The sequence below is a fragment of the Hydra vulgaris genome, chromosome 14 (assembly GCF_038396675.1).
Source record: "Hydra vulgaris chromosome 14, alternate assembly HydraT2T_AEP".
Classification (NCBI taxonomy): domain Eukaryota; kingdom Metazoa; phylum Cnidaria; class Hydrozoa; order Anthoathecata; family Hydridae; genus Hydra; species Hydra vulgaris.
Window position 1 is genome coordinate 7,071,595 of NC_088933.1, and position 25,556 is coordinate 7,097,150.

Below are 25,556 nucleotides of genomic sequence, written 5' to 3' on the forward strand. Positions count from 1 at the left end.
GACCTTACAGCTGTGTCTTCGAACTGCGAGGTTTTCCTTATATCTTTAATTGTTTTAATGGCAAACTTCCTCGATTCTTCATCTGAGCTTGACAAAAGCGTTAACATAAAGAATTCCGAGTGGGCAAAATAGACTCCATTTTGAATGTATTGTGTGACAATATTTTGAACTTCATTATCTTGTTTTTTCAGCAGTCGCAACAGTGTTACTAAGTGACCTGGGCCATCTCTAATACTGTGTTTTACTTTGATTTCATACCACATATGGTAATATACTTGAGCTACCCATTTAACGATTAAATGAAACTTTTGAAGAACGTCACCAGTAAAAGTGTGATCACTCATATAGAGGAAAATGAAAGCTTCTGCTGTAGAAAGCCATCTGCTGTGGCAAACATTTCCACACTTTGCTTTAGAAAGATTTATGTCCATCTTGCCAGTGGACAAACATTGTACCAACTTATAACAGAGAGCTGCATCTGTTGACATTGTTTTGAGAACTTTTTTAGGAATTTCAATTAAAGTCCTATTGTGAAATTTATTTGTTAGAGGATTCTGTTCCTAAACTAAAGTTGAGTCCTTCTTTCCATCAATAAACAAACCTCTAACAGGTTCTTTGTCAGTTAACTTTTCTTCAGACATTATTACTCTCTCCGTTATTGCTTTCCTTGTTCTTCTTACTTTCATAGGATCAACAGCTAAATAAGACATATCAGGCGTCAAATACTTCGCTTCAATAAGGTCAAGAAGAAAGGATGTAACAATAGCTGATGTTGCTGATGCTATCGTATCTTATTGAAACTTCTTGCTGCTGCTATCGTATCTTATTGAAACTTCTGCAGTATGACTAATTGACATATAGTTTTTTTTCCAAATCTTGTTTTTAAGCGGATCTTCTGAAATCTTTTAATTTTTAAATCTGAATTATCCTCAATTAAACATTCAACAACGTTGTCATTTTCTTCCTTATTTTTTTCCATTTCTAATTTTTTCTCTACTCCAGACTTCCTCTTCATTTTTATCTCCTCTCGCAAAATCTGTCTGGCGGTTTCTTTAATGTCATTGAAACCCATCTGGTATTTTGAAATAAATCCTTTTTTTTCCCTTTGGGCATTAAGCCATGGAAGTTCAACCTTGGAAATTTTTTTCTCTTTCACACAAGTACACTTAATATGTACTTGATCTACGCAAGAATAATTTTTCAAATAGAACTCGTTACATAACATAGTTTCACACTTGCAACATGTTATATCTAGCAATTGATCCAGTTTTGATTCCCAAAAAGACACGTGTGTTAGAAGCTTTCCCATGTGCTTTATAACTTTGATCTTGTTCCAGGAAAATTCAATTTTCTCCATTAAAGTTTTCTTTCCAATAACCACTGGAGGTTTAAAAAGAGCATTTGTTTTTATCCACCGCTGAAGAACAATATCAGCTAGTAGTCTCACTGAAATATTCCTTCTAAAAACAAAAATATTAAGTATAATGCTTAATGTATAATTTGTTTCATAAATTTTGAGTTTCTTGATTATTACTTGTTAGCATCTTCTTCTCGGAGTAAAGCTTCTTGGATAAGCAGACCTTTTCTCAAAATATCTCTTAAAGTTGGCACTTCTGACAGAATAAGATTCTTACTTCCGCCTAAATAAGTTGATAACTTTGTTTCCATAGAGAGTCTTGTGTTTTTTGAAGTAGTCATAGTTAATTTAATATTTTTATTAGAATTTTCATTTACATGATTGCAAACAAAAAAACGGATTCTTTTTATATAGTTTTTAAACCACGATGAACTCATAAAGACATAAAAAAAGTCGTAATAGTCAGAAACAACTTAGACTTCAACCCCCAAGTAAAATAACAACATCATTATTACGATACACTTTCAATTATAGTCATTTTGTCTAAACTATGAAGACGTCATTCAAAAAAATAATCTGAAAATTTCTAATGAAAAAATTCCAATGAAAGTCCTAATTATTAAAAAAATTTATCATTTATTATATTTTCAATCTTTCTATTTTATTTATTATATTTTCTATTTATTATATTTTCAATTTTTCTCAAAGATTATAGAGAGCTCTTTATAATAAAATTTTTAATCATCTTTCTCAAAATAATATCCTATACAAAAATCAATATGGGTTTAAAAAAAAAAACTCTGGCAATGTTTTGAAGATTTTAAAAAGTTATTTAAGTAATAGAAAGCAATTTGTTCACTATGACGTATCATCGAAATCAAACTTGTTAGATGTAACATGCGGAGTTCCTCAAGGGTCTGTCCTAGGACCTCTCCTATTTCTCATTTACATAAACGATCTTTATGAAGCATCTAATTTAATGACAATTATGTTTGCTGACGACACGAATTTTTTTCTATCTCATAGTAACATAATTACACTATTTCAAAGTATGAACATAGAATTAATTAAAATTTCAGAATGGTTTAAATTAAATAAGCTTTCTCTTAACATTGAAAAAACAAAATGGTCTCTTTTTCATCCATACTACAAAAAACATCTTCTACCAAGTGAATTGCCTGCTCTTTATATAGATGACATTCAAATTAAAAGAGTAACGGCTACAAATTTTTTAGGGGTTTTTATTGATGAAAATCTGACATGGAAAAAACACATTGAAAACTTATCCTCTAAAATTTCCAAAAGTATAGGAATACTATTTAAAATAAGAAGCATGCTAAATAAACATACTTTAATTCAGCTTTACCACTCTTTTATTCATTGCCATCTAAACTATGCTAATGCGGCTTGGGGTAGTGTAAGTAAAACTAAATTAGAACCACTTTATCGCCAACAGAAACATGTTGCACGACTTATTAATTTTAAACATCGATTTTATCATGCTAAGCCTCTTTTAAACGAAATGAATATTCTTAATATATATCAACTTAATATTTTTAATGTATTGTGTTTTATGTTTAAATGTAAGTCTCGCACATCTCCAATTTCTTTTCACAATTTATATTCTTTAAAAGTTAAAAATAAATACAATTTGCGTAATGAAAATTTTATTCTTCAACCAGTTTTCAAAACTAATTTTGGTAAATTTTGTATTTCATTTAGAGGAGCATTTTTATGGAATAAAATAGTGTTAAAACTTTTTGATTTCTCTCATGAATGGAACTTTTTCTTATTTAAAAGAAAATTGAAAGAAATTCTTTTCTCAGTTGAAAACATTCTGATATATTTTTAAGTTTGTTTTGTTTTTTATTAATACTCTTAGGAAATATTTTATCGTAATTTATATATACGAAATCTTTTATCTTAACTTATATATATATATATATATATATATATATATATATATATATATATATATATATATATATATATATATATATATATATATATATATATATATATATATATATATATATATATATATATTATATTTGTATATATATATATATATATATATACATATATATATATATATATTATATTTATATATATATATATATATATATATATAAATATATACATATATATATATATTTATATATATATATATATATATATATATATATATATATATATATATATATATATATATATATATATACGTATATATGTATGTGTATTTGTGCGTATTATTTGTATGTGTATATATATATATTGATGTGTAAGTATTTTTATTTACATGTTTGTATGTTTAAATATGTATAAATAATTATATTTGTATTTATGTGTGAATATTTGTCTATGAATTATTAAAGGATTATTTATTATTTAAAATCTGTTTGGGCGGTTCTCGATGACAAGATCTTATGATCTTCTGCGAGTATCCGCGTTCTTGTTGTAACGTTAACAAAATTGTAATTCTGACTATACGTATTTTATTCATTCTTATATTGTAAAACTTATTTTGAATAAATAAAAAGAACAAAACAAAAAAAAAAAAAAAAAAATCTTTTTTTTCAATGTTAAAAGTTTTTTTTTTCAATCTTAAAAGTTTCAATCTTAAAAGTTTTTTTTCAATCTTTAAAGACCCTTTTCCCCGCGAAATTTTTTTTTTTTAGAAAAAAAAATTATTCACGTTTCAGAGCATATGGTAATATATATATATATATATATATATATATATATATATATATATATATATATATATATATATATATATATATATATATATATATATATATATATATATATATATATATATATATATATATATATATATATATATATATATATATATATATATATATATATATATATATATATATATATATATATATATATATATATATATATATATATATATATATATATATAAATCTAAATAGTTTCATATTTCAATAATTTAAAAGTTTTGACCCTCCTTGCATTTATGCATAAATGAACAATTTTACTTTTTCGAAAACTGCAATCCCGCCTTAGTAAAAAAAATTTTTTTTTAATTTTTTTTTTAAAGTTAATATTTACATATGTTGGCACCATAAAAATTATCCGCTGAATTGAAAATCAAAAGTTTTAAAAGTATGATGTGCCCTACTGTGCATAGCTTTTAAAAAAAACTTTTAAATAACTGATGTAAAAACATCAAGATTAATTAAAAAAAAAAAATTAAAGTTAAAAAAGCAAAAGTAAAAGTATTTAACTTAAAAAGATTTTATAACCTTTTATAACCACAACAACCGCTTATTTTTATTTATTTAATATACTGAATTTAGTAGGGTGGTTCAAAAAATCACACTTTTGAATTTAAAGTTATATGGTCGATTGTGAAGAAAAGCGTCTTGATGTTATTTCATCTAATAGATGAAACAACATCAAGCTCTTTTTTTTCAGTAAATTTTTGCTACTGTATTTACTTTAAATTTTCAAAAATTTAAAGTAAAAAACTTAACATAAGTGCAAATCACAATATTTAAACAACCAGATTTCAATTAGATATTTAAAATCATGTCAGTAGCAAGCTTTTTGTTTTTGTTTGAGAATTTAACTTTATGTAACGACATGGAGCGAACTCCAAACATTTATATATTCATGTTTATGTAAAGCCTTTTAAAAGTATTACGATAATCGGAGTCTATTAACAATAAACCCCTAAAATCTCCTTTTTATGTCATTATCGTGAGAGCGACGAGTTTATATATACATTTTTTTTTACATTTTAAACTAAATTTAAGTTCATTAACAAGTCTCTAATATCATGCAATAATCTTTTAGTGTTCAAAAACTATGACCATATAAATTTTGAGCAACCTCCCCAATTATTTAGGAAATATATTATCTTTAATTAGGGAATATTATCTTTAATTTAGTTATAAGTTCGTGTGACAATAAATTCTGTTCCTCATTTAAAAGTTCGGAGCGAAAGTTAATTTAACTCTTTTTTCGTGAATAAGTAATCAAATGACGCAGACTTCATCGTTAAAAATTGTCGAAGAATAACGATGAAAATTAAGTATTTATAATTGACTTTGGTCTTCAAGATCATTCGTATTTTTCAAACGATACTATCAAATTAATTTTTTTTTCAAACTATGGATTATTGTTTTTTTTTATTACATAAAGATTTTAATCCGTATATAACAAAGTCATTTTAAACTTGTCATTAAAAATTAATGATTATTTGTCTTTCTGAAGTTTGAGTTTAATAAGTAAATTAGTTAACAATTATAGTTTTGTATTTTTTGGAAATACACCTGAAAAATTAATATATAAGTGCTAAAATACCAAATTCTGCTGTTTTAGTAGGGGAGAACGGGGTGAGATGGAACATGGGGTGAGATAGGACTTGGCAATATATCAGTGAAAAATTTAATAAAGCAAAAGTTTTTTATATATGTTAAAAGTTTGCAATTTTTTTAATTTCATAAGTATTTTTTTTTCGGATTATTTGCGAATATGTAATAATCTAACAATTTTCTTGGATTTTGAAGACATCATTGATATTAAATATTTATGTGTTATTTGCATATATTTTTATGTTTATGGTTTTTAATTATTCACTATTGTTTTATTTAACTACTGAAGAAATATGATTAGCATATGGCTACGAGAACTATATAAAATAAAGGTTTTCTCACACCTAATTGTGATGGGGTGACTTGGGACAGGAGAATTGGGGTGAAATGGGACACTGTTCAATTTTATCATTTTTTTAATTTACTGTATTTTAACTTTTATAATCAATATTTTTGTAAAAAAGCAAGTGAACAGAAAATTATGTTTATGTTTATGATAAGATTTCAATGTTTACTTTATAGTAAAGTGTTTTTTATCATAGAAAATAATAATAATTATATTGGATTTCTTTGTTACTTTGTCCTGAAGACATCTTGTACAGTAAGTATTGTTTTAATGCGAATCATTTTTGTATTTTAAATTCAGTTTAAATAAAGTTCTTCACTATTATCCTTATTAAATTTAATCACATTATAAGTTTTAGAGGGTTGTGATACTATTTTATTTTCATTAAAATAAATTTAAAATTTATAGCATAATCTGGATTTTGGTTAATGCAATTAAAAAGAGCATAATTTTTTTTAATAATGGAGTGAGTAATATGAGTAATAATTTTTCAGATACCAAGAAAGTACAAACGAGTGACAAGTCGGTTAAAGCCTGATGCTCATACAATAAAAGCTGCTGTGATGGCTGTCGAATCTGGCAGTTTATCACTACGAGCAGCTGCACAAGAGTATACAATTTCAAAATCAAGTTTACAGCGGAAAATAAAGGTTAATAAAGAAACTTCTTAAGGTAACTTATACTTTGATGAACAACATAAATATATTTTTAATAAGACACAAGAAGATAAACTTTCAATATATCTTTGTCAAGCATTTAATATGCATTATGGACTTGATGTTAGAAAAACAAAGCAACTTGCATATCAATATGCAATTAAAAATGACATTAAAATACCAGAAAACTGGAAAAAGAGTGAAACAGCTGGAACTGATTGGCTTTATTTATTCTTAAATTGTACAAAATTATCTATTTGTACGCCAGAAGCTACCAGCCTCAGTCGAACAACTAGTTTCAATCGCACAAATGTAGATACTTTCTTCAAAAACCTTGACAGTGTGCAGAAGCGCTATAACTTTTCTGCTGAGTGCATTTACAATATTGATGAAACAGGTCTGACAACTGTTCATAAGCCAGTAAAAGCGATTGCTGGTAAAGGAGTAAAGCAAATAGGACAGGTAACTTCTGCTGAAATGGGAACCCTAGTTACAATGGTGGGTTGCATTAATGCCCTTGGAAATTTTATTCCACCGTTTTTGATATTTCCTCGTGTCCACTTTCGTAGCCATATGCTTAAAGGTGCACCAACAGGTACAAAAGGTGATGCTAATCCTAGTGGATGGATAAATACAGAAATTTTTTTGAAATGGTTTGATCATTTTGTGGAGTATGGACATCCTAGTAAGGATCATCCATTACTTTTAATAATGGACAACCACAAAACTCATATATCGATTGAACTGATGGATAAAGGTAAGGATAGCAATGTTGTGCTCTTGACATTGCCACCCCATTGCAGCCACAAACTCCAACCACTTGACAGATCAGTATTTGTGCCATTAAAGAAATTTTACAATTCACCATGTGATTCATGGTTAAAGGCACATCCAAATACTCCTATGACGATATATGATATTTCTGAAAATTTAGGATGGCTTATACGAGAGCCTTTACTTCCCAAAACATTCAAAATGGTTTTAAAGCAGCTGGCATTTTCCCGTACGATCCATATGTTTTTAGTGATGTCGACTTTTTATGTTCTTATGTATCTGATCGACCAATTCCTGCAAATGACAATTCCGACAAACAAACAATCCCCACATCACTGTGTATTGAATCTGAAGTTATTAATGAAAAGAAACAGCAAATTAGCACTTCTGCCTACCATTGGACAGCAGAAGATATAAGGCCATTTCCAAAAGCGGGTGAAAGGGTGGCAAAGAGAAAAAGTGCAAAATGAAAATGTTCTTGGTCTCTGATATTGACTGACACACCAACAAGAAATGAACTAGTTGAAAATTTATCAGAATGTAAAAGAAAAAAAGAAGATAAAGATAAGAAGAAAAAAAAAAAGTTACCCCCTCAGACATCAACGTAATTTTGACTCAATTTAAACATCAAGCAACCTGTTAAACAAAGTTACAAATGCATTTAGAATGGTATTTTATTTTTGTTAAACATAAATAAATTTTGTGTATTGTGTATTTATTATATAATTTGTAATGTATTTGTATTGTAATGTATAATTGTGTATTTATTATATAATGTGTAATTATTATATATTTTGTGTATATATTATATAAGGAGTAGAATAAACAATAAAATAATGCTTAAAATTGTTTCTATTTTTTTCCCATTTCACCCCAACCATTGTCCCATTTTACCCCAACATGGGGTGACATGGGACAAACAGTGTCACTTTAAAAAGCCAAGCCCTTGAACTTAATTTGATGAATAAATAATGGGTTTTGCAATAATTTAACATGACAATTCATTAGACTATAGTTTTAAACCGATTTGTATGTTTTTAGTAGAAAATTTAAAGCGCAGCACGCAAGCAAATTTTTTTGTTCCATCTAACCCCGTTCTCCCCTATGTTATTTTAGAAAAAGAAATAACCGCCTCATTTGGTTAGGGCGTAAACCTTATATTATCATAACTTTAAATTTTAAAACCTGTCGACTTAAACTTAGTGTAAGAAAATAAAAAAATAAAAATTACTCATTTGTTGGCCTCACATTTAGAGTAGGGATGGGAGATGTTTTAGGGTATTTTTGATGCCAGGCTCTAATTACCACAAACTTTAATTCTTAATCTACGTATAAACCATTGCTTAGATACAGCTCGGGTTATTACACAGTGGCGAAGCAAAATATATTTTGCCGGTAGGCAGACGTGGCCCAGGTGCCTAATTTCTTTTTCTCTGGAACAATAACTTTTACTAAAAAAAATCAAAACTCTTTAAATACAACTTTAGGCAACCTAAATTTTACCGCCCTGGCCCTAGATGCTTGAGGGACTGTAAGTTTTGCTTACAATGCCCTTGCTGTAGTTAGGTCACTGATACTACACTCAGATAATGATATTTAAATAAATAGTTCTAAATTTTACATGCTCATTTAAAATACCGTAGTTCTTAAAAGCAATGCTGGATTAAGACTTGCAGGGTCTGGGAATATTTTTGAGCAGGTAGACATTTTTCTTATTAAAGAGGCAAAAAAAACCTTACCAAAATGAAGCATCTTCTTAAAAATTTTCGGGCTTCTATATCTGCGGGACATAGGGTTGTTGCCCCCGTTGCTGCTTTAAACTTTCTCTTAGTTTTTAAATAATAAAAACTTTTACGCAAAAAAGCTGTAAAAAGAACAAATAATTATGTCAATTATGCCTTTCAAACAGTCAACCTTTTCTGAGTTTTTCATGGGTATATGCGCCTTCTGCTTACTGCCATGTTTCAGCTTTGTCTGAATTCTAGACTTTACTTTTTTGCATTGTTATTGAACAAGATCCTCTCAAAATTATTGTAGAATATAAGTTTACTTACTTATTTTATATAGATTACTTATAGTTTACTTTTTAAATTGTATGAACAGTAAGATTATGCAATTTAAATTTTTTTTATATAACTTATTTTAACAAAAAATTTCTTACTTTTTAGATAAAAAAATTTTACTTAAAAAATTACTTTATTTGTAAATTTAATTTACATTTGGTGCATATTACTTTTGTGTTATCATTATTATTATTTTTTTTGTATTGTGATTTATTTGGTCATCCGGCTAATTGTCATACTGACCCTCGTAAAAAAAAATTACAAATAATCCGTAAAAATATACTCCAGTTACAAAGTTGTCTTACAGACCCCTTCACAAAAATATCACCAAAGAGTAAACATAAAAACACTTAAAAAACACATAAAAACATTTTATAACATAAAAACACTTAAAAAATAAAATCCGGAAAAAAAAAAATAAATCCGGAAAAAAAAACAAAAAAAAACGGCTTTCAAAGGAAAAAAAAAATCTAAAACTTACGATACGGAATAGTCATGCTTTTTCTTTCAAATTTAAGTCTCTATTTATATACGTTTTTATTATTTTTTTTCCGGATTTTATTTTTAAGTGTTTTTATGTTATAAAATGTTTTTATGTTAGCAAAAAAAAAAAAAAAAAAAAATTAAAGAAAACAAAATAAAAAGTATTTTCAAAAGAATCTATTGAAAATAATTCTTATTTTGTTATCTTTAATGTTTTTTTTTTTATTTTAATTTTTTTTAAGTATCCTTTTATTGTCTAGCATTTAGAATATTTTATCAAATTACGATTAACTTCGTTATAAAAAAGTTTTACATTAAAAATCAATAAAAGTACATGAAACAAAGGCAAAGATTAATAAAATAGCAAAAACATTTACTCAAAAATATTATCATTTTTGTACTAAAAAGTAGAAAGTAAACTTTTAATTTAAATTTGATAGTTCAATAAACTAAGGATTGACAGGTCTGCACAAGATATATTTAGAAACATACCTGTCAATCTTTAGTTTACTGAACTATTAAATTTAAATTAAAATGTTTATTTTCTGCTTTTTAGTACAAAAAAGGTTGTATTTTTGAGCGAATGTTTTTGCTATATTTTATTTTCTACTTTTTAGTCTTACAGAGAGTTACAATTTAGCAATGCGTTTGTCAAGATTCATAATTAAATCGAGCTTTTTATTCTTATTAAAGAAACGGAATATTTCCTAATTTAAGGAGCAGAATATTTTTTTTTAAAGGATAAAATTTTTTTATATAAAAGTAAAATAACATAAAGTACAAATATTTCATTTGCATTGCCACCCACTTATGCAGTATATTTTTATATTATTACTAAAAAGAATTATGTTGTAAGTTATTTTTTCAATTTTATTAAAAAATGTTTTTTTTTAAAAAGTATTAAAAAAAGATTTAAAAAAAGATACAAATCTACAAGCAATCTTAGCCAATCTTAAAAATGAAAAGATTTGTTAATGAAAATAGATTACTTTTAAAAACCCGCAAGCAATTTAGTAGCTAATTTTTATATAAAAGGTTTTTCTCTACATCAAGGACGGTAAATAAGTTAAAAAAAAGTTCATAGCAAAAGTTCATAGCAAGTGAACTCTTCAAGTCTTCGTCGGTGCGACTAACAGCACTATTGCACTATAACATCGTGTGCAATTCCTGTCCTCTGTCTCTATGCTATCTTTCAAACTTCGACTACTTCTAACTCTCACTCAAATATACCTTCGCACTTCCAAAATTCACTTTTTCCTCTTGGTCCGTAGAGCAGGTGATGACTCTCCTTAAAAAACAAAACTTGTCTTTGCGGGCCTTGGTAATGTGGCCTCCACAAGGCTATTAGCTGGTGGATGATAAACCACAATACCATCAAGTGAAAGAAAAGATTGTAGAAATCAAAGTATATAAAAATAGAGGTTAAAATAAAAAGAACTTATTAAAAACTCAAAAATATTATTTATAATAGTTGCAACTAAATTTAATTTTTGATTGCAAAAAATACTTTTTATTTCTTCCTTGAGTTTTTCTTGTTTATTTTGTTGAATCATTATATATAACTCATTTTTAAATAATTTTTCAATTTCTACATTAAACTTTTTTAAAATATATTTTTTCGTAAAGATTTTATTTTTAAAATGACTTCTCCATCTATCGTAAAAAATTTCTACTAATAATGTTTCTAATAAAATATTGCTAGATTCTCTCTGGCTTGCGTTTTTCCCGTGACTAAATAAAATAAATTTAAATTGTGATTGTTAGAGTATTCCATAGGGTAGAGAAGTTCTAACATATCTAAAACATAAAAAACTAAAGGTTGCACTTTCTCACATTCATATATCATAAGAGTAGTACTTTCAACTTATGCTTTGCATTGAGAACATAATTGATCTATTTTAACTTTTATAACAAACATCTTATCATTTGTGGGCAATATAAAATGTGCTGTTTTATATCGGATTTCGTTCGCTTTATTGTTAGTATTTCTTTTAGAAAGATTACGGAAAAATAATTTCCAATCTTTCTCATTTATATTTTCCATACTTTTAAATAAAGTCTCCCAATTATTAAATTTATATTAAATTTTTTAAATTGTTTTGTTTAATAATTTACATAAAGTTAGAAATGTTAGATTTTTCCATTCGTATTTCGATTTTCTTTTGGCTAAATATTGATGGGCTTTTTTATGATCATGTTTTTGACTTTGTTTTAAATTTTTTTTTTTCCATTCCCTCGGTAGGGCTTTGAAAATTTTATCTAAATCGTTCTCAGTCAAATTCATGCTTATATAATTCAAGAAACCTGATTGAAATGTTTTAGCAAAATCAACAACTATCACGATGTCATTATTTATATGTACTCTTTCTGGAGTTAAAAATTTTTTGAGTTAATTTTTTATCATTTTGTTTTAAAAAAGGGATTGATTTGAAATTTATTCAATTTCCATTAATGGTGGGTTATGTTTTTCTTTTAAACCATGCCAATTGAGCATAGAAGGGTGGAAAGTTGTTTAATCTGTGTTGAATTAGTTTTAAAAATGTCAATGTTTTGGTTAGCGTTTCTATGGGAATTTATTATATGTATCACTGCATCTTTCCATGGTCGATTAGTATTTTCATCATGAATTTTACTTATTTAATGCAATGGAAAGTTTATTCGTTAGGTTATTTAAATCTGCGCCACCGTATTTTATTTTTTGCTGCGTTTTTATTTTGTTTAGTCTGCATATTTTACTACCCCCCAAAAATTATTAATCTTTGTTTCCATTTTATTTAAAAATCCTTCACTTGGAATGGTAACAATAAAGACTAAATGTAATATTTGCGCGATTATCAATGAGTTTATTATTGTTTTTCTACCTTTTTAAGGATAGTTTATATTTTTCCCACTTTCGAAGAGTGCTTTCTATTTTATCAAAGCGCTCTTTCCAGTGGGTTTCATAAGAAAACTAGCCGTTATTAGAGAAAACTATTCCCAAACTTTTAAAGCTATTTCATTCCCAATTAAAATTTAAATATTTGTTTTTATCTTTAAATATAGTTTTTCCTAACCATTTTCCTTGGTATTAGGCAAGATTTATTTTAGCTCCTGTTGCTTTTTTATTTAATTTTAAAGCATCTCCTACTTATCTAATTGAATTATCTCGAGTTAAAAAAATTAGTGTAATCAGCATATTGCTGTATTTTTGTTTCATTTCCTTCAAATTATGCCTTAAATTTTTTTGCTTTGTCTAAGAAAAGTTTAAAAGATTTCTGTTTGAATGATATATAATATCATTGATAAAGGACAACATTGTCTTACATCTCTTAAAATACTTAATTTTTCTGATTATAAACCACTTATTTTAATTTTTGCGAAAATTTTGTTATAGATTGTTTTAAACAAAACAACATTCAAAGTATTAGTTAAACCTTTTTTAATTATTTCGAAAAAGTTTTAAAGAATTCAATGGTCAGCCCGCCCAAGCCAGAAGATTTGTTATTTTTCATTTGTCTTAACCCTTGTTTTATTTTGCATTCAGAATTTTTTTTTCCAAGAATTTTATTTTCATCTTCAGTCACTAGGCCGGATGAATAAAAATGAGCAATTGCTTTCACTCAGTAATTGGTCAGCTTTACGTGAATAAAAACTTAAGATGTTTTGCTCAAATTTTTATTCACATAAAGTTAAGCAATTTACTCAATAATTGCTCTAATTGCAATAATTTACTCAATAATTGCTCGGCTTTACGTGAATAAAAATTTAATGAAAATTTCGCAAGTTTTTATTTACGTATAGCTGACCAATTACTGAGTAAAAGCAAGTGCTCATTTTGATTTACCCGGCCTACTTTCTGAACTTTAGCATTTAAAAACAAAAGTTTTTGATAAGATTTGTCCTTCTGTTTCTTTTTATATAGTTTTCTATAAAAGTTTTCAAATTCAACCAAAATATCTTTTTATTCTGTTTTCACCTCCCCGTCACTACAATTTATTTCTGCGACGTATTGTTTCGCAAGTTTTTGTTTTTCTAATCCGAAAAAATTTTTTGAACATTTCCCACCTTCCAATCTCTATTGAATTCTCGCTCTTATCGCTGCCCCTTCTGCTTTTTCTTTTTCAATATGTTCAATTTTAATTTTTAAATCATTTAATTTCTTTATGTTGTTATTTAGATTTTTTTAGATGCATTTTTTAATATTTTTAAAAGTTTAAATTCTCTTTTGTTCTTTTTCGATTTATTTTTTTACTAAACTTTTTCAAAATTTCTTTTATGTTTCCCTTACCGGCTTCCCACCAGCCTTTAATATTTTCATATTTATTTTTTTGCTGTGTCCATTCGTTCCAGCTCGCTTCAATGAGATTTCTCTTCATTTTTTTAAATGTTTATTATTTAAAATCCATATTTCTGATTTAATATTAACTTTTGTTGTATTTAAAAACACTATTTGAGCGTTATAGTGATTAGTTAAAACTGTTGGCTCAAACATGATTTAATATTTTGCCTAGCTTTTTGCTAACATTGAAGCGGTCTAGTCTTGAATGAGAAACTGTTAGTGGCTGCGAAAGTATATTCATTTTTATTAGGAATAAAAATTCTGCAAACTTCTATTTCTAAGAGATTTATTAAAGTTTTTAAAGTTTTGTTTGGCGTACATTCTCCTCTAAACATGGCGGGGTATTTTTTTTTTCTGACAAAGTTACGTTAACATCACCCCCACAATAATAGCTTGAATTTTATTCAAATCTTTTTTACTAAACTCATTAATTAATTCATTATGGAAATTTATTCTTAATTTAATAAATTTTATATCTCCTCAATGATATGTTAGTAAAACAAAATTAAAAAAGTATATAAACCAAAACAAAAATATATAAATAATGCAATTATCATATGCATTCCAAAACTTTTTTTCTTTCCAAAAGTCTTTTTTTATGTTTACCATCATGGTTTTACTCCTCTCCGCTCCTTTGTTATAGGTTTTTCTTTAACAGTCGTCTGCGGGTGTAACCTAAAAATTTGTCTTTACCACTGTAGAAGGATCTTCAACAATGACCAGGTTTTCAACAGGATGGTGGTTTTATTTGTTTCGTTAAATATTGCTTGCTTCATCGAAAGCTGATTGATATTCTTTATGCGTGTTTATTAATTTATTCTTAACTTTTTCTGGTAACGCAAGGCTATGTTTGTCTAAAAAAATAAATATAATTTTATTTTTCGAATTTACAAAACCTGTTACCTTTCCTATTGTAAGCATTGTCGTTGAGGACAGAAGTGCTGGTGGTATAAATTTAAACGTTGGTTGTTTCTTATCATCTATTTTTTGCTTTTCTACTATTGGAGTAGTTATTACAGATTTAAAGGAAATGAAGGTAGACATCTTTCTCGAGGTACGTTTGTGTTACCGCATTATCTGCACAAAAACTTTTTACTTGCAATATACAGTTTTCGATGATTTCTTAAGCTCGTTGGTTTATATAGAGTTGATTTCCAATCTGTTTGATATCCATAAATATTTTGAACTTGACGACACGCTCACCAAACGAAGTTTTTTAAATCTTGTAGAAGAAGCACGTTCGCACTAGATTTTTTTTAATATAACCTTTTTTAAGTTAGTTACTTTTATAGGTAAATGTAAATAACAGTTTGAGGCTTAATGTGGATTAACGGCGTAAATATTCTCGCTTCCACATTTTTTCCGCAGCAGACGGCGGCTGCCTCCCAATTAATTTTTAGCAGCAAAATTTTCTTTATTCCGCCTCCAGTAGCATCCGCCTTTCTATTGGCGGCCGCAGTCAGAGTTTTTCTATGAGGCAAAATGTTTTGGAGGCCGACGCCATTAGATAGGTGGAAGCCAATGGAAGCCGCCTCCAGAAAATTTTTTGGAGGCAAAACCATTTAAAGGCCACCTCCATTAACTTCTGTCTCCCAGCTGGCTGCGACCCCAAAATGTAAGCGCAAATATTTGCCTCCCGCCAGGGATTTAGCGAAAAATAATTGCACATTTGTCTTTAAGTTAAGCAGCAATTCAAATATTAACTGATAACGAATGTTAAATATTTAACATCAGAGTTTTGTTTTATATGATTCGTTGACTATTAAAATTTTTTTTTGAATAAAAAATTATAATTTTGTCAGAGCGGTTGTTTTTCTAAGACTATCGAATAAATTTTTTACCTTTTAAACGTTTTATATATATGTATATATATATATATATATATATATATATATATATATATATATATATATATATATATATATATATATATATATATACATATATATATATATATATATACATATATATATATATATATATATATATATATATATATATATATATATATATATATATATATATATATATATATATATATAATCTTTGAAAGTCATTTTCTTGTTATACGTTTTAAATATATTGGTAGAATTCAATAAATACGGCTGCGTATAAACTTTTTTAAAATAAATATATTATTTTAATAATATATAATTATTTCGATATTTCGCTGATCTATCGTGATCAGCGTCATCAGGTATAATAAATAAAAAAGTTACAAAGAAATCGTTATAGTAAAAACAAACCGTTAAAAAGATAACACTAAAAAGCCAAAATATAATACAAAAAATTTTTCCAAATAACTGACGTCAGCAGATTTTATTAAAAAATGGCCCCCAGGTTTTAGTTGTCACGTTATCACCGTCATCCCGATTGAGAACCACATCACCATTTCTCAACTCCTGTCGAACCCTAGCCCTGCTTATTTCGAGTGACTCTCTGATTTTTCGAGTTCGATATTCTGGGGCTACAGATAATGTTTTGGGGTGCAACCAATCAAACTTACCATGGCATGTTTTGGAATGTTCAGTTGCACCCGAACTGGACCATTTTTCTTTTAAACTGTTTTTCTGGTGCTCAATACATCTCGATATCACCTTCTTTTTAGTTTCACCAATGTATATCGAACCGCATGAACATTTAAGCTGGTATACGCCAGGGTTTGTGTTTAGTGGTAGTTTTGTTTTATTGTTGCAGAAAATATTTTTTAAATTGGGAGTTGATGTGAAAATAACCTTTATGTTTTGTTTTTGAAACTCTTTACGAAGTTTTGGACCAACAATTGGTATCCAAGGTAGTTTTATAAAGGGTTGGGTATCTAATGGTTGACATGTGGTGTTTTTTGAACCGTTTTTTAAATAGTTTTTAGTAATATTATTTAGAATGTTCTTGTCGTGGCCATTTTCAACAAATATGTCTATTAGAAAATCAATTTCTTTTTGAAGGTGTTTTTGAGAGCAAATTCTTTTTGCACGACATAAAAATCCTTTGAAAACGCCAATAATAATGTTAGGATTAATGTTCGAGTTAGGTTTAAGTTGAACATTTGTAATAGCTTCTTTTCGATGTATTTGAAATTCATAAGCTCCAGAGCCTGTGTTCGTAATATTAATATCTAGGAAATTGAGTTGTTTGAGGTCGTTTTCAAGTTCCACTGTGTATTTTATGGCAGGATGTTGTTCATTAAGGATGTTCAGGAACATTTGTTGTTGTTTTATTGAATCGAAGCGAGCGTGACAATCATCTACATATCTCTTGTAAGTTTTTGGTTCGGATGTATAAACACTTGCTATGTTAAGGGCCTTTCTTTCTATATTTTGTAAAAACGCTTCCGCCATAACAACCATTAAAGATAAACCTATAGGACCTGAATTAGGTATTACTCGGATATTGTTTTCATATAAAAAATAGCATATACTTAATGAAAGTTCAATTAATTGGTGAATGTCTGCAAGAGTAAGTTTAGTTCGAGTTTTTAAGTCATCAATGTCAGCGTTCAATATATCAATAATAACCGGAATTGCTTCGTCGATGGGTATGGATGGATATAAGTTGACTATATCAAATGAAACTTGAACTTCGTTAGGATCTATTATCCATTGCTTAGCTTCATTTACAAAACTAAAACTAGAATTCGTAAGTCTACTTTTATTTTTGTTCAGAGTCGGTTGAATAATTTTAACAAGATAATCAGATGTTCCATAAGGTGGTGTGTTAATTGTTGATACAACGGGCGCATTGGGTAACCTTTTTCTGGTTTGTGAGCTTTAATCATTCCGTAAATCCTTGGTGGGTTACAATCTGATGGATACATTTTAAAGTATGTATTTGTGTCTAGCTTACCTTCTTTTCTTAATTTGCACAATTGTCTTTGAAATTTAGTAGTCAATGTGGATGTTGGATCATAATCAATAATTTTGCTATTTTTTGTAAGCCAAAATATAATTCAAAAAAAAAATTTTTGTATTATATTTTGGCTTTTTAGTGTTATCTTTTTAACGGTTTGTTTTTACTATAACGATTTCTTTGTAACTTTTTTATTTATTATACCTGATGACGCTGATCACGATAGATCAGCGAAATATCGAAATAATTATATATTATTAAAATAATATATTTATTTTAAAAAAAGTTTATACGCAGCCGTATTTATTGAATTCTACCAATATATTTAAAACGTATAACAAGAAAATGACTTTCAAAGATTATATTACTACTTTTTACGGCAAAAAGATTTACGATGATACCAAAAAGTTACAAGATTTGAAGATACGAAATGCGAACTCAAAAAATCAACTCGTTTTTCTTCAAAAATGCTTATCCAATAACATAACTCCAAAATCGTTTAAAATAAAAACTCCAATCCATACTAAAATAGCAAAAACCATAATGAAGGAATACAGTAAAAACTACTAATTCATGCTCGTAACGAAGCCAAACACAGATTATATTCAAGTAAGAAATTAATTAATGAATTAAATGTATTTCTTCAGACAAAAGTAAGATTACACGATTATGAGTTAATTAACAGTATAACCAACAAATCAAAAAATTACCATTATATTAAGAAAAAAACGGAAATGAAAGAAAAATATTATAAATTACAAATTACACCGATTGTAAAAAATACCTTTGATCCTCCCAATCAAGTTATTAAACCTGCTATACTCAATTTAACTAATGTTACTCTAGATAAATCAACAACTGAGCTACTCAATTTAGGACCAAATTTTGTACCACTGCCGAAAAAAATTCCTTATATGGATATTATAACTAATATCGAAACTTGCGCTTTACAACTTGAAAAACTTAAAAAACCAACACAGGCAGAAACTCTACGACAAAACTGTTCACAAATTTTAACAAATTCACTAAAATTAAAATTAAAAGATAATATAACTAAGCAACAACGTCTTTCCATAAACAAATTAAAAAATAATTCTAAGATTAAGATATACCCTTTCGATAAAGGCACAGGTTTCGCATTATTAAACCAAAATGATGCATCTCTCAAATTAGAAGAACAAATAAAAAATAGCAAAATTATTGATTATGATCCAACATCCACATTGGCTACTAAATTTCAAAGACAATTGTGCAAATTAAGAAAAGAAGGTAAGCTAGACACAAATACATACTTTAAAATGTATCCATCAGATTGTAACCCACCAAGGATTTACGGAATGATTAAAGCTCACAAACCAGAAAAAGGTTACCCAATGCGCCCCGTTGTATCAACAATTAACACACCACCTTATGGAACATCTGATTATCTTGTTAAAATTATTCAACCGACTCTGAACAAAAATAAAAGTAGACTTACGAATTCTAGTTTTAGTTTTGTAAATGAAGCTAAGCAATGGATAATAGATCCTAACGAAGTTCAAGTTTCATTTGATATAGTCAACTTATATCCATCCATACCCATCGACGAAGCAATTCCGGTTATTATTGATATATTGAACGCTGACATTGATGACTTAAAAACTCGAACTAAACTTACTCTTGCAGACATTCACCAATTAATTGAACTTTCATTAAGTATATGCTATTTTTTATATGAAAACAATATCCGAGTAATACCTAATTCAGGTCCTATAGGTTTATCTTTAATGGTTGTTATGGCGGAAGCGTTTTTACAAAATATAGAAAGAAAGGCCCTTAACATAGCAAGTGTTTATACATCCGAACCAAAAACTTACAAGAGATATGTAGATGATTGTCACGCTCGCTTCGATTCAATAAAACAACAACAAATGTTCCTGAACATCCTTAATGAACAACATCCTGCCATAAAATACACAGTGGAACTTGAAAACGACCTCAAACAACTCAATTTCCTAGATATTAATATTACGAACACAGGCTCTGGAGCTTATGAATTTCAAATACATCGAAAAGAAGCTATTACAAATGTTCAACTTAAACCTAACTCGAACATTAATCCTAACATTATTATTGGCGTTTTCAAAGGATTTTTATGTCGTGCAAAAAGAATTTGCTCTCAAAAACACCTTCAAAAAGAAATTGATTTTCTAATAGACATATTTGTTGAAAATGGCCACGACAAGAACATTCTAAATAATATTACTAAAAACTATTTAAAAAACGGTTCAAAAAACACCACATGTCAACCATTAGATACCCAACCCTTTATAAAACTACCTTGGATACCAATTGTTGGTCCAAAACTGTGTAAAGAGTTTCAAAAACAAAACATAAAGGTTATTTTCACATCAACTCCCAATTTAAAAAATATTTTCTGCAACAATAAAACAAAACTACCACTAAACACAAACCCTGGCGTATACCAGCTTAAATGTTCATGCGGTTCGATATACATTGGTGAAACTAAAAAGAAGGTGATATCGAGATGTATTGAACACCAGAAAAACAGTTTAAAAGAAAAATGGTCCAGTTCGGGTGCAACTGAACATTCCAAAACATGCCATGGTAAGTTTGATTGGTTGCACCCCAAAACATTATCTGTAGCCCCAGAATATCGAACTCGAAAAATCAGAGAGTCACTCGAAATAAGCAGGGCTAGGGTTCGACAGGAGTTGAGAAATGGTGATGTGGTTCTCAATCGGGATGACGGTGATAACGTGACAACTAAAACCTGGGGGCCATTTTTTAATAAAATCTGCTGACGTCAGTTATTTGGAAAAATTTTTTGTATTATATTTTGGCTTTTTAGTGTTATCTTTTTAACGGTTTGTTTTTACTATAACGATTTCTTTGTAACTTTTTTATTTATTATACCTGATGACGCTGATCACGATAGATCAGCGAAATATCGAAATAATTATATATTATTAAAATAATATATTTATTTTAAAAAAGTTTATACGCAGCCGTATTTATTGAATTCTACCAATATATATATATATATATATATATATATATATATATATATATATATATATATATATATAAATTTTTTTTTTTTTTTTTTTGTCAAATATTCGCCAATGGCATAGAAGTAAAATTTCCAACTTTCAACTTTTGTTTTGAATAATAAAACTATTTATTTATTCTACTTATTTTATTAGTTTAAAAAAAAAACTTTTTTTTAAATGCTCAAAACTTTTGCAAATAATCAAATGAAATGAAACTTGATGTCAAATATTTAACATTTATCTCTAGTTAATATTTAATTGCTTTAATGCAAATGAGCGATTATTTTTCTTACATCCGCCGGCGGAAAGCAGTTATTTCCGCCTCCAATTTAGCGGCCGCAGCCATTGGAGGCGGCCTCCAAATGATTCTGCCTCCACAATTTTTCCTGAGGCGGCCACCAATGGCTTCCGCCTCCCTGATGGCGTCGGCCTCCAAAATATTTTGCTTCTTAAAAGTAATTCTAGCTGCGGCCGCCAATAGGAGGACAGTAGCTACTGGAGGTGGAAGAAAGAACATTTTGCCGCTAAAAATTGATTGGGAGGCCATTGCCAATAGCTTCTGCCTCCCTAAAGAGTTGGTCGTTCGGCAGAAAGTTACTTTGCCACCGGGCGGCATTATTAACTCTGGTTTAAAGAACATTTATATTATGTAAAGTAATTTTAAAAAGTAATTAACTTTTACATGTAAAAGTAAACAGCTTTTTCATGTGACATAATTTTACATGTAAAAATAAATTACTTTTTGATGTAATCTTCTTTTACATAATTTATTTTTGAAAGTAAAAAAACTTACATTAAAAAGTAAAAGTTGTTTCAAAAAAATTTTTTTTTTACACGTAAATGTAAATTTACATTCAACGTTTAAAATAACTTATGTAATTTACTCTTTGACAAAAATGAACCTACTCGTTTAAGTAAAAAAAAAAGGAAGTAAAAGAGCCATCCCTAGAAGAAGCATCTTATTAGGGATGCATCTCGTAGGAATTTATTAGGTAAAGTTGACGGACCTCTTTTGACTATTTTTTCTTTTTCTCTTTGCTCAAGAATTGATGGCCAAAGTGTTGGGTCATTTTCAACGCCTGAACTAAAAGTATAATTAATGTAAACTGAAGTTATTATTTAATTGAGTGATATATCTAATTATGGTCTATTTGCATATTAGAAAAAAAACTTAAACTTAAATTTTTTTATTGATAAAAATTCTGAAATGATAATTTATATTTTGAATTATGTATTTCAAAATCAATTCAATTTAATGAATTTTTTTTTTTAAGTTTTCAAAAAAAAAGCTCACATGCGAATACACAGGTGTATTCATTAAAGCTGTCTTTGTCTCTGCGCATGTCATGTCTATTCGTCTGCACGTCTATTTGTCTGCACATCATCTCTACATGTCTACTTGCATAGCTGTCTTTGTCTACTCGCACGTCAATATAAAAAGATATTCAGATATTCACAAAAATGATATTCAATTAGACTATATATTATTATTTTTTATTCACACGTTCTGCATTCCGCATTTCTCTAATCAATAAAAAGTTTATGAAGAGAATCGCTATTTAAGTGAGAGTGCGTTGTGAATTTAATTTTTGAAACGTAATTAATAATCAATTATTTGAATAATATCTAACAAATTGATGTCAAAGTTTTACTTAAAAAGAATTTGTTTAAACATGGAACAACAAAATAAAAATAAGACGAAAGTTGAACGAAGAATTCAATTCGAATGAAGAATTCATACAAATTTACAGCGATATTGCAATGACACTTTTCAAGTTCTGACAGTCACTAAATCTCATAGAATAAAGATTGCTCACCTTGATCAATTTCATTTGTTTACTCGTTTCAAGTATCAGAGCATTATGTTTGAGTGTATTCACCACGATTTTCCAAGAAAAAACTTAAATAAGTAGAGTGGCAAGCGTAAGACATAATCAATGAAAATTAATTGTCTATGCGAATCTCGTCTGTCATTCAACTCAAATTTGAACAAGTGATTTCTAAGTTCAATTTAGACATAATCATTTGGTTTAAAAGAACTTTACGCGCAATATCCATCTAATCAAAAGCCATCAAAAGCGGAAATAAAAAAAATTTCAAAATTGATTCAACAAGGAGGGAAGCTGTCACTTGTAATTGTAATAAGCAGGGCCAAAATAACCACAATACAGATGGGGCATTTGCTCCAGGCCTACAAAGAAAAGAGGGCCTACGAAACACAAAATTTTGTATATTTTTTTGTTTTTCTGTATTCAACGCAAATACGGTTGTTAATTTGTATTAGTTTTTAGCCATAAACTACTCCTAATTTGACAAGGAGTTTTTGAAAAAAGGCGTTTGGGCTAGAGACACCCCTAGTATTAACCTATAATATATAAGGCTATGTTTTGCCCAGGCCTACCAAATGGCTAACCCGGCTCTGACAATAATTTTAATTCTATTTTAAACACATGATAAAATAATGTCAATTCACCGACAACAGGTAAAGAGGCTAAAATAGTGCGAGGTATGAATAACAAAAAAGGCATGGCAACCAAACCAAAAGGCAAAATCAACAAAACACCAAGCGAAATGTTCGAAGAGTTGATGAAAAAACTTGCAAGTGATTCAATGAATACAGTACAAAGCAGGATCAACGAGAAGGGCGTATGTGAAACGCAGAAAAATTGGTACAATAAGTATTCAGAAATTACTCACTTTGATGGAGCGTATGGTTGTAACGCTGAAGACTGCGCCCTATTTTCGATGGTTGCACAAAATGATTCTTTGCAAGGCTTGCCAATATTTTTTGTGCTGCTTAGAAACGAATCAAAGGAAAAGGTTGATTTTGTTTACGAATCATTTAATTCAGCGGTGGATACTAAAAGAATCCAAAGTATTTTTGTAAACAAGGATTTACAAAACATTAAGCTGATAGGCTCTCACTTCAAAAGAACCAAAATTTATCTTTGCACATTTCATATGATAAAGTGGTTCAGAACCATTATTTCTAAAGAAGATATATCAGCTGAGAAAAAACAAGAGCTTTTGTCCATATGCAACGATCTAGTTTACACTGATAACGAGTCCGCGTATGCTCAAAAATTGCAACAGTTGCTTCTGAGAGCGCAAAAATCTTTTCTCGACAAATTGGAATAATTGCAAAAAACTATGGATTCAAATCTTTCGCAAGGTATAGGTTTTTTATGATTGTTGTTTTTTTAATTTTTAAACGACGTTTATATAAAAATATTGAATAAATATTAAGGTATGGTAAGGGTCGATTACTCTTTGGAACTCAAACAAATAATCACATTGAAGCTTTTCACCAAAAAATAAAGCGCAAAATTAAGTATTCTATTAAACTCTATAAAATGATCAATTTACAATTTGTTCTTTCTAATTATCAATGTTTACGTTTCTTTCTACTTCATTGATGAATACGAAAATCTTAAGGAATACAATTAATTTGATAGTGTATAGAATACGAAACCAATCATGTGCCGAGTGGGCACGGTAACGTTCAAACAACCTTTTTTAGACGTTTATTTTAGGTGCTTTCTTAGTCTAAAGGAAATGGTGATGGGACGGTTTTAATAAACGTTCAGAAAGCGTTTTTTTAGACGTTAAATTTAGGTGCTTTTATTTTAGATGCTTTTTCAGTCTAAAGGAAATGGTGGTAGGGTTGTTTTAATAAACGTTTAAAATACGGTTTTTGAACGTGTATTAGATGCGTTTATTTTAGGAGCTTTCTTCACCCTAATGTAACGGTTTGATAGTATCAAACCATTTATTTTCAACCTATTATTTCCTATTTACTATTTTACTACTCCTTATGATTTGCAAAAAAATTAAATAAGATATACTGGGTTGAAAATGAATGGTCTGAAGTTGTCAAACCGTTTTATTTGGACGAAAAATAGTTCTCAAATAGGAAAAATATCTATATTAATTGAAAAATTTAATAAATTTTACTGATCAGACAAACTTATTATTTAATTTATGATAGCATTTTAAAGGCATTGTAAATTCAAAAAAAATACACCATTTATTTAAATCACATATTTCATATTAATAAGAACTGCAAATATGTTTTTTTCATCCTCAGCCCAAGGCGCTCTCTTTAAACGGTCTTCTTTGAATCGATCAACATTTTTGTTTGATAGTCTCTCCGTCGCCAGTGGACCTACAAAGAAAAAAAGCTCAAACTAAGTTCATATTTAGATTATTATCTATTAGATGCATTATAAATACTTGTAAAACATATTGCAATCAGTTATATTGGATGCATTATGACATTAAAAGCAAAACGGTAATAACCATTACACC

General features: G+C 28.2%; 3 protein-coding genes across 3 annotated transcripts; 2 read left to right on the forward strand and 1 right to left on the reverse strand.

Moving 5' to 3' along the window:
* Positions 1-4,730: 4,730 nt before the first annotated feature.
* On the forward strand, positions 4,731-7,955 carry LOC136090870 (uncharacterized). The gene is made up of 4 exons (XM_065817846.1): positions 4,731-4,760; positions 6,550-6,705; positions 6,772-7,589; positions 7,646-7,955. Exons 1-4 carry the CDS (start codon positions 4,731-4,733, stop codon positions 7,953-7,955), a joined length of 1,314 nt encoding a protein of 437 aa, XP_065673918.1.
* Positions 7,956-16,658: 8,703 nt separating this feature from the next.
* Positions 16,659-18,163, reverse strand: LOC136090871 (uncharacterized). The gene is made up of 2 exons (XM_065817847.1): positions 18,097-18,163; positions 16,659-17,938 (listed from the first exon to the last, which is right to left on the reverse strand). Exons 1-2 carry the CDS (start codon positions 18,161-18,163, stop codon positions 16,659-16,661), a joined length of 1,347 nt encoding a protein of 448 aa, XP_065673919.1.
* A 766-nt stretch (positions 18,164-18,929) lies between these two features.
* LOC136090872 (uncharacterized) lies at positions 18,930-20,999 on the forward strand. Its single transcript, XM_065817848.1, has one exon. It carries the CDS (start codon positions 18,930-18,932, stop codon positions 20,997-20,999), a length of 2,070 nt encoding a protein of 689 aa, XP_065673920.1.
* The last annotated feature ends 4,557 nt before the right edge of the window (positions 21,000-25,556 follow it).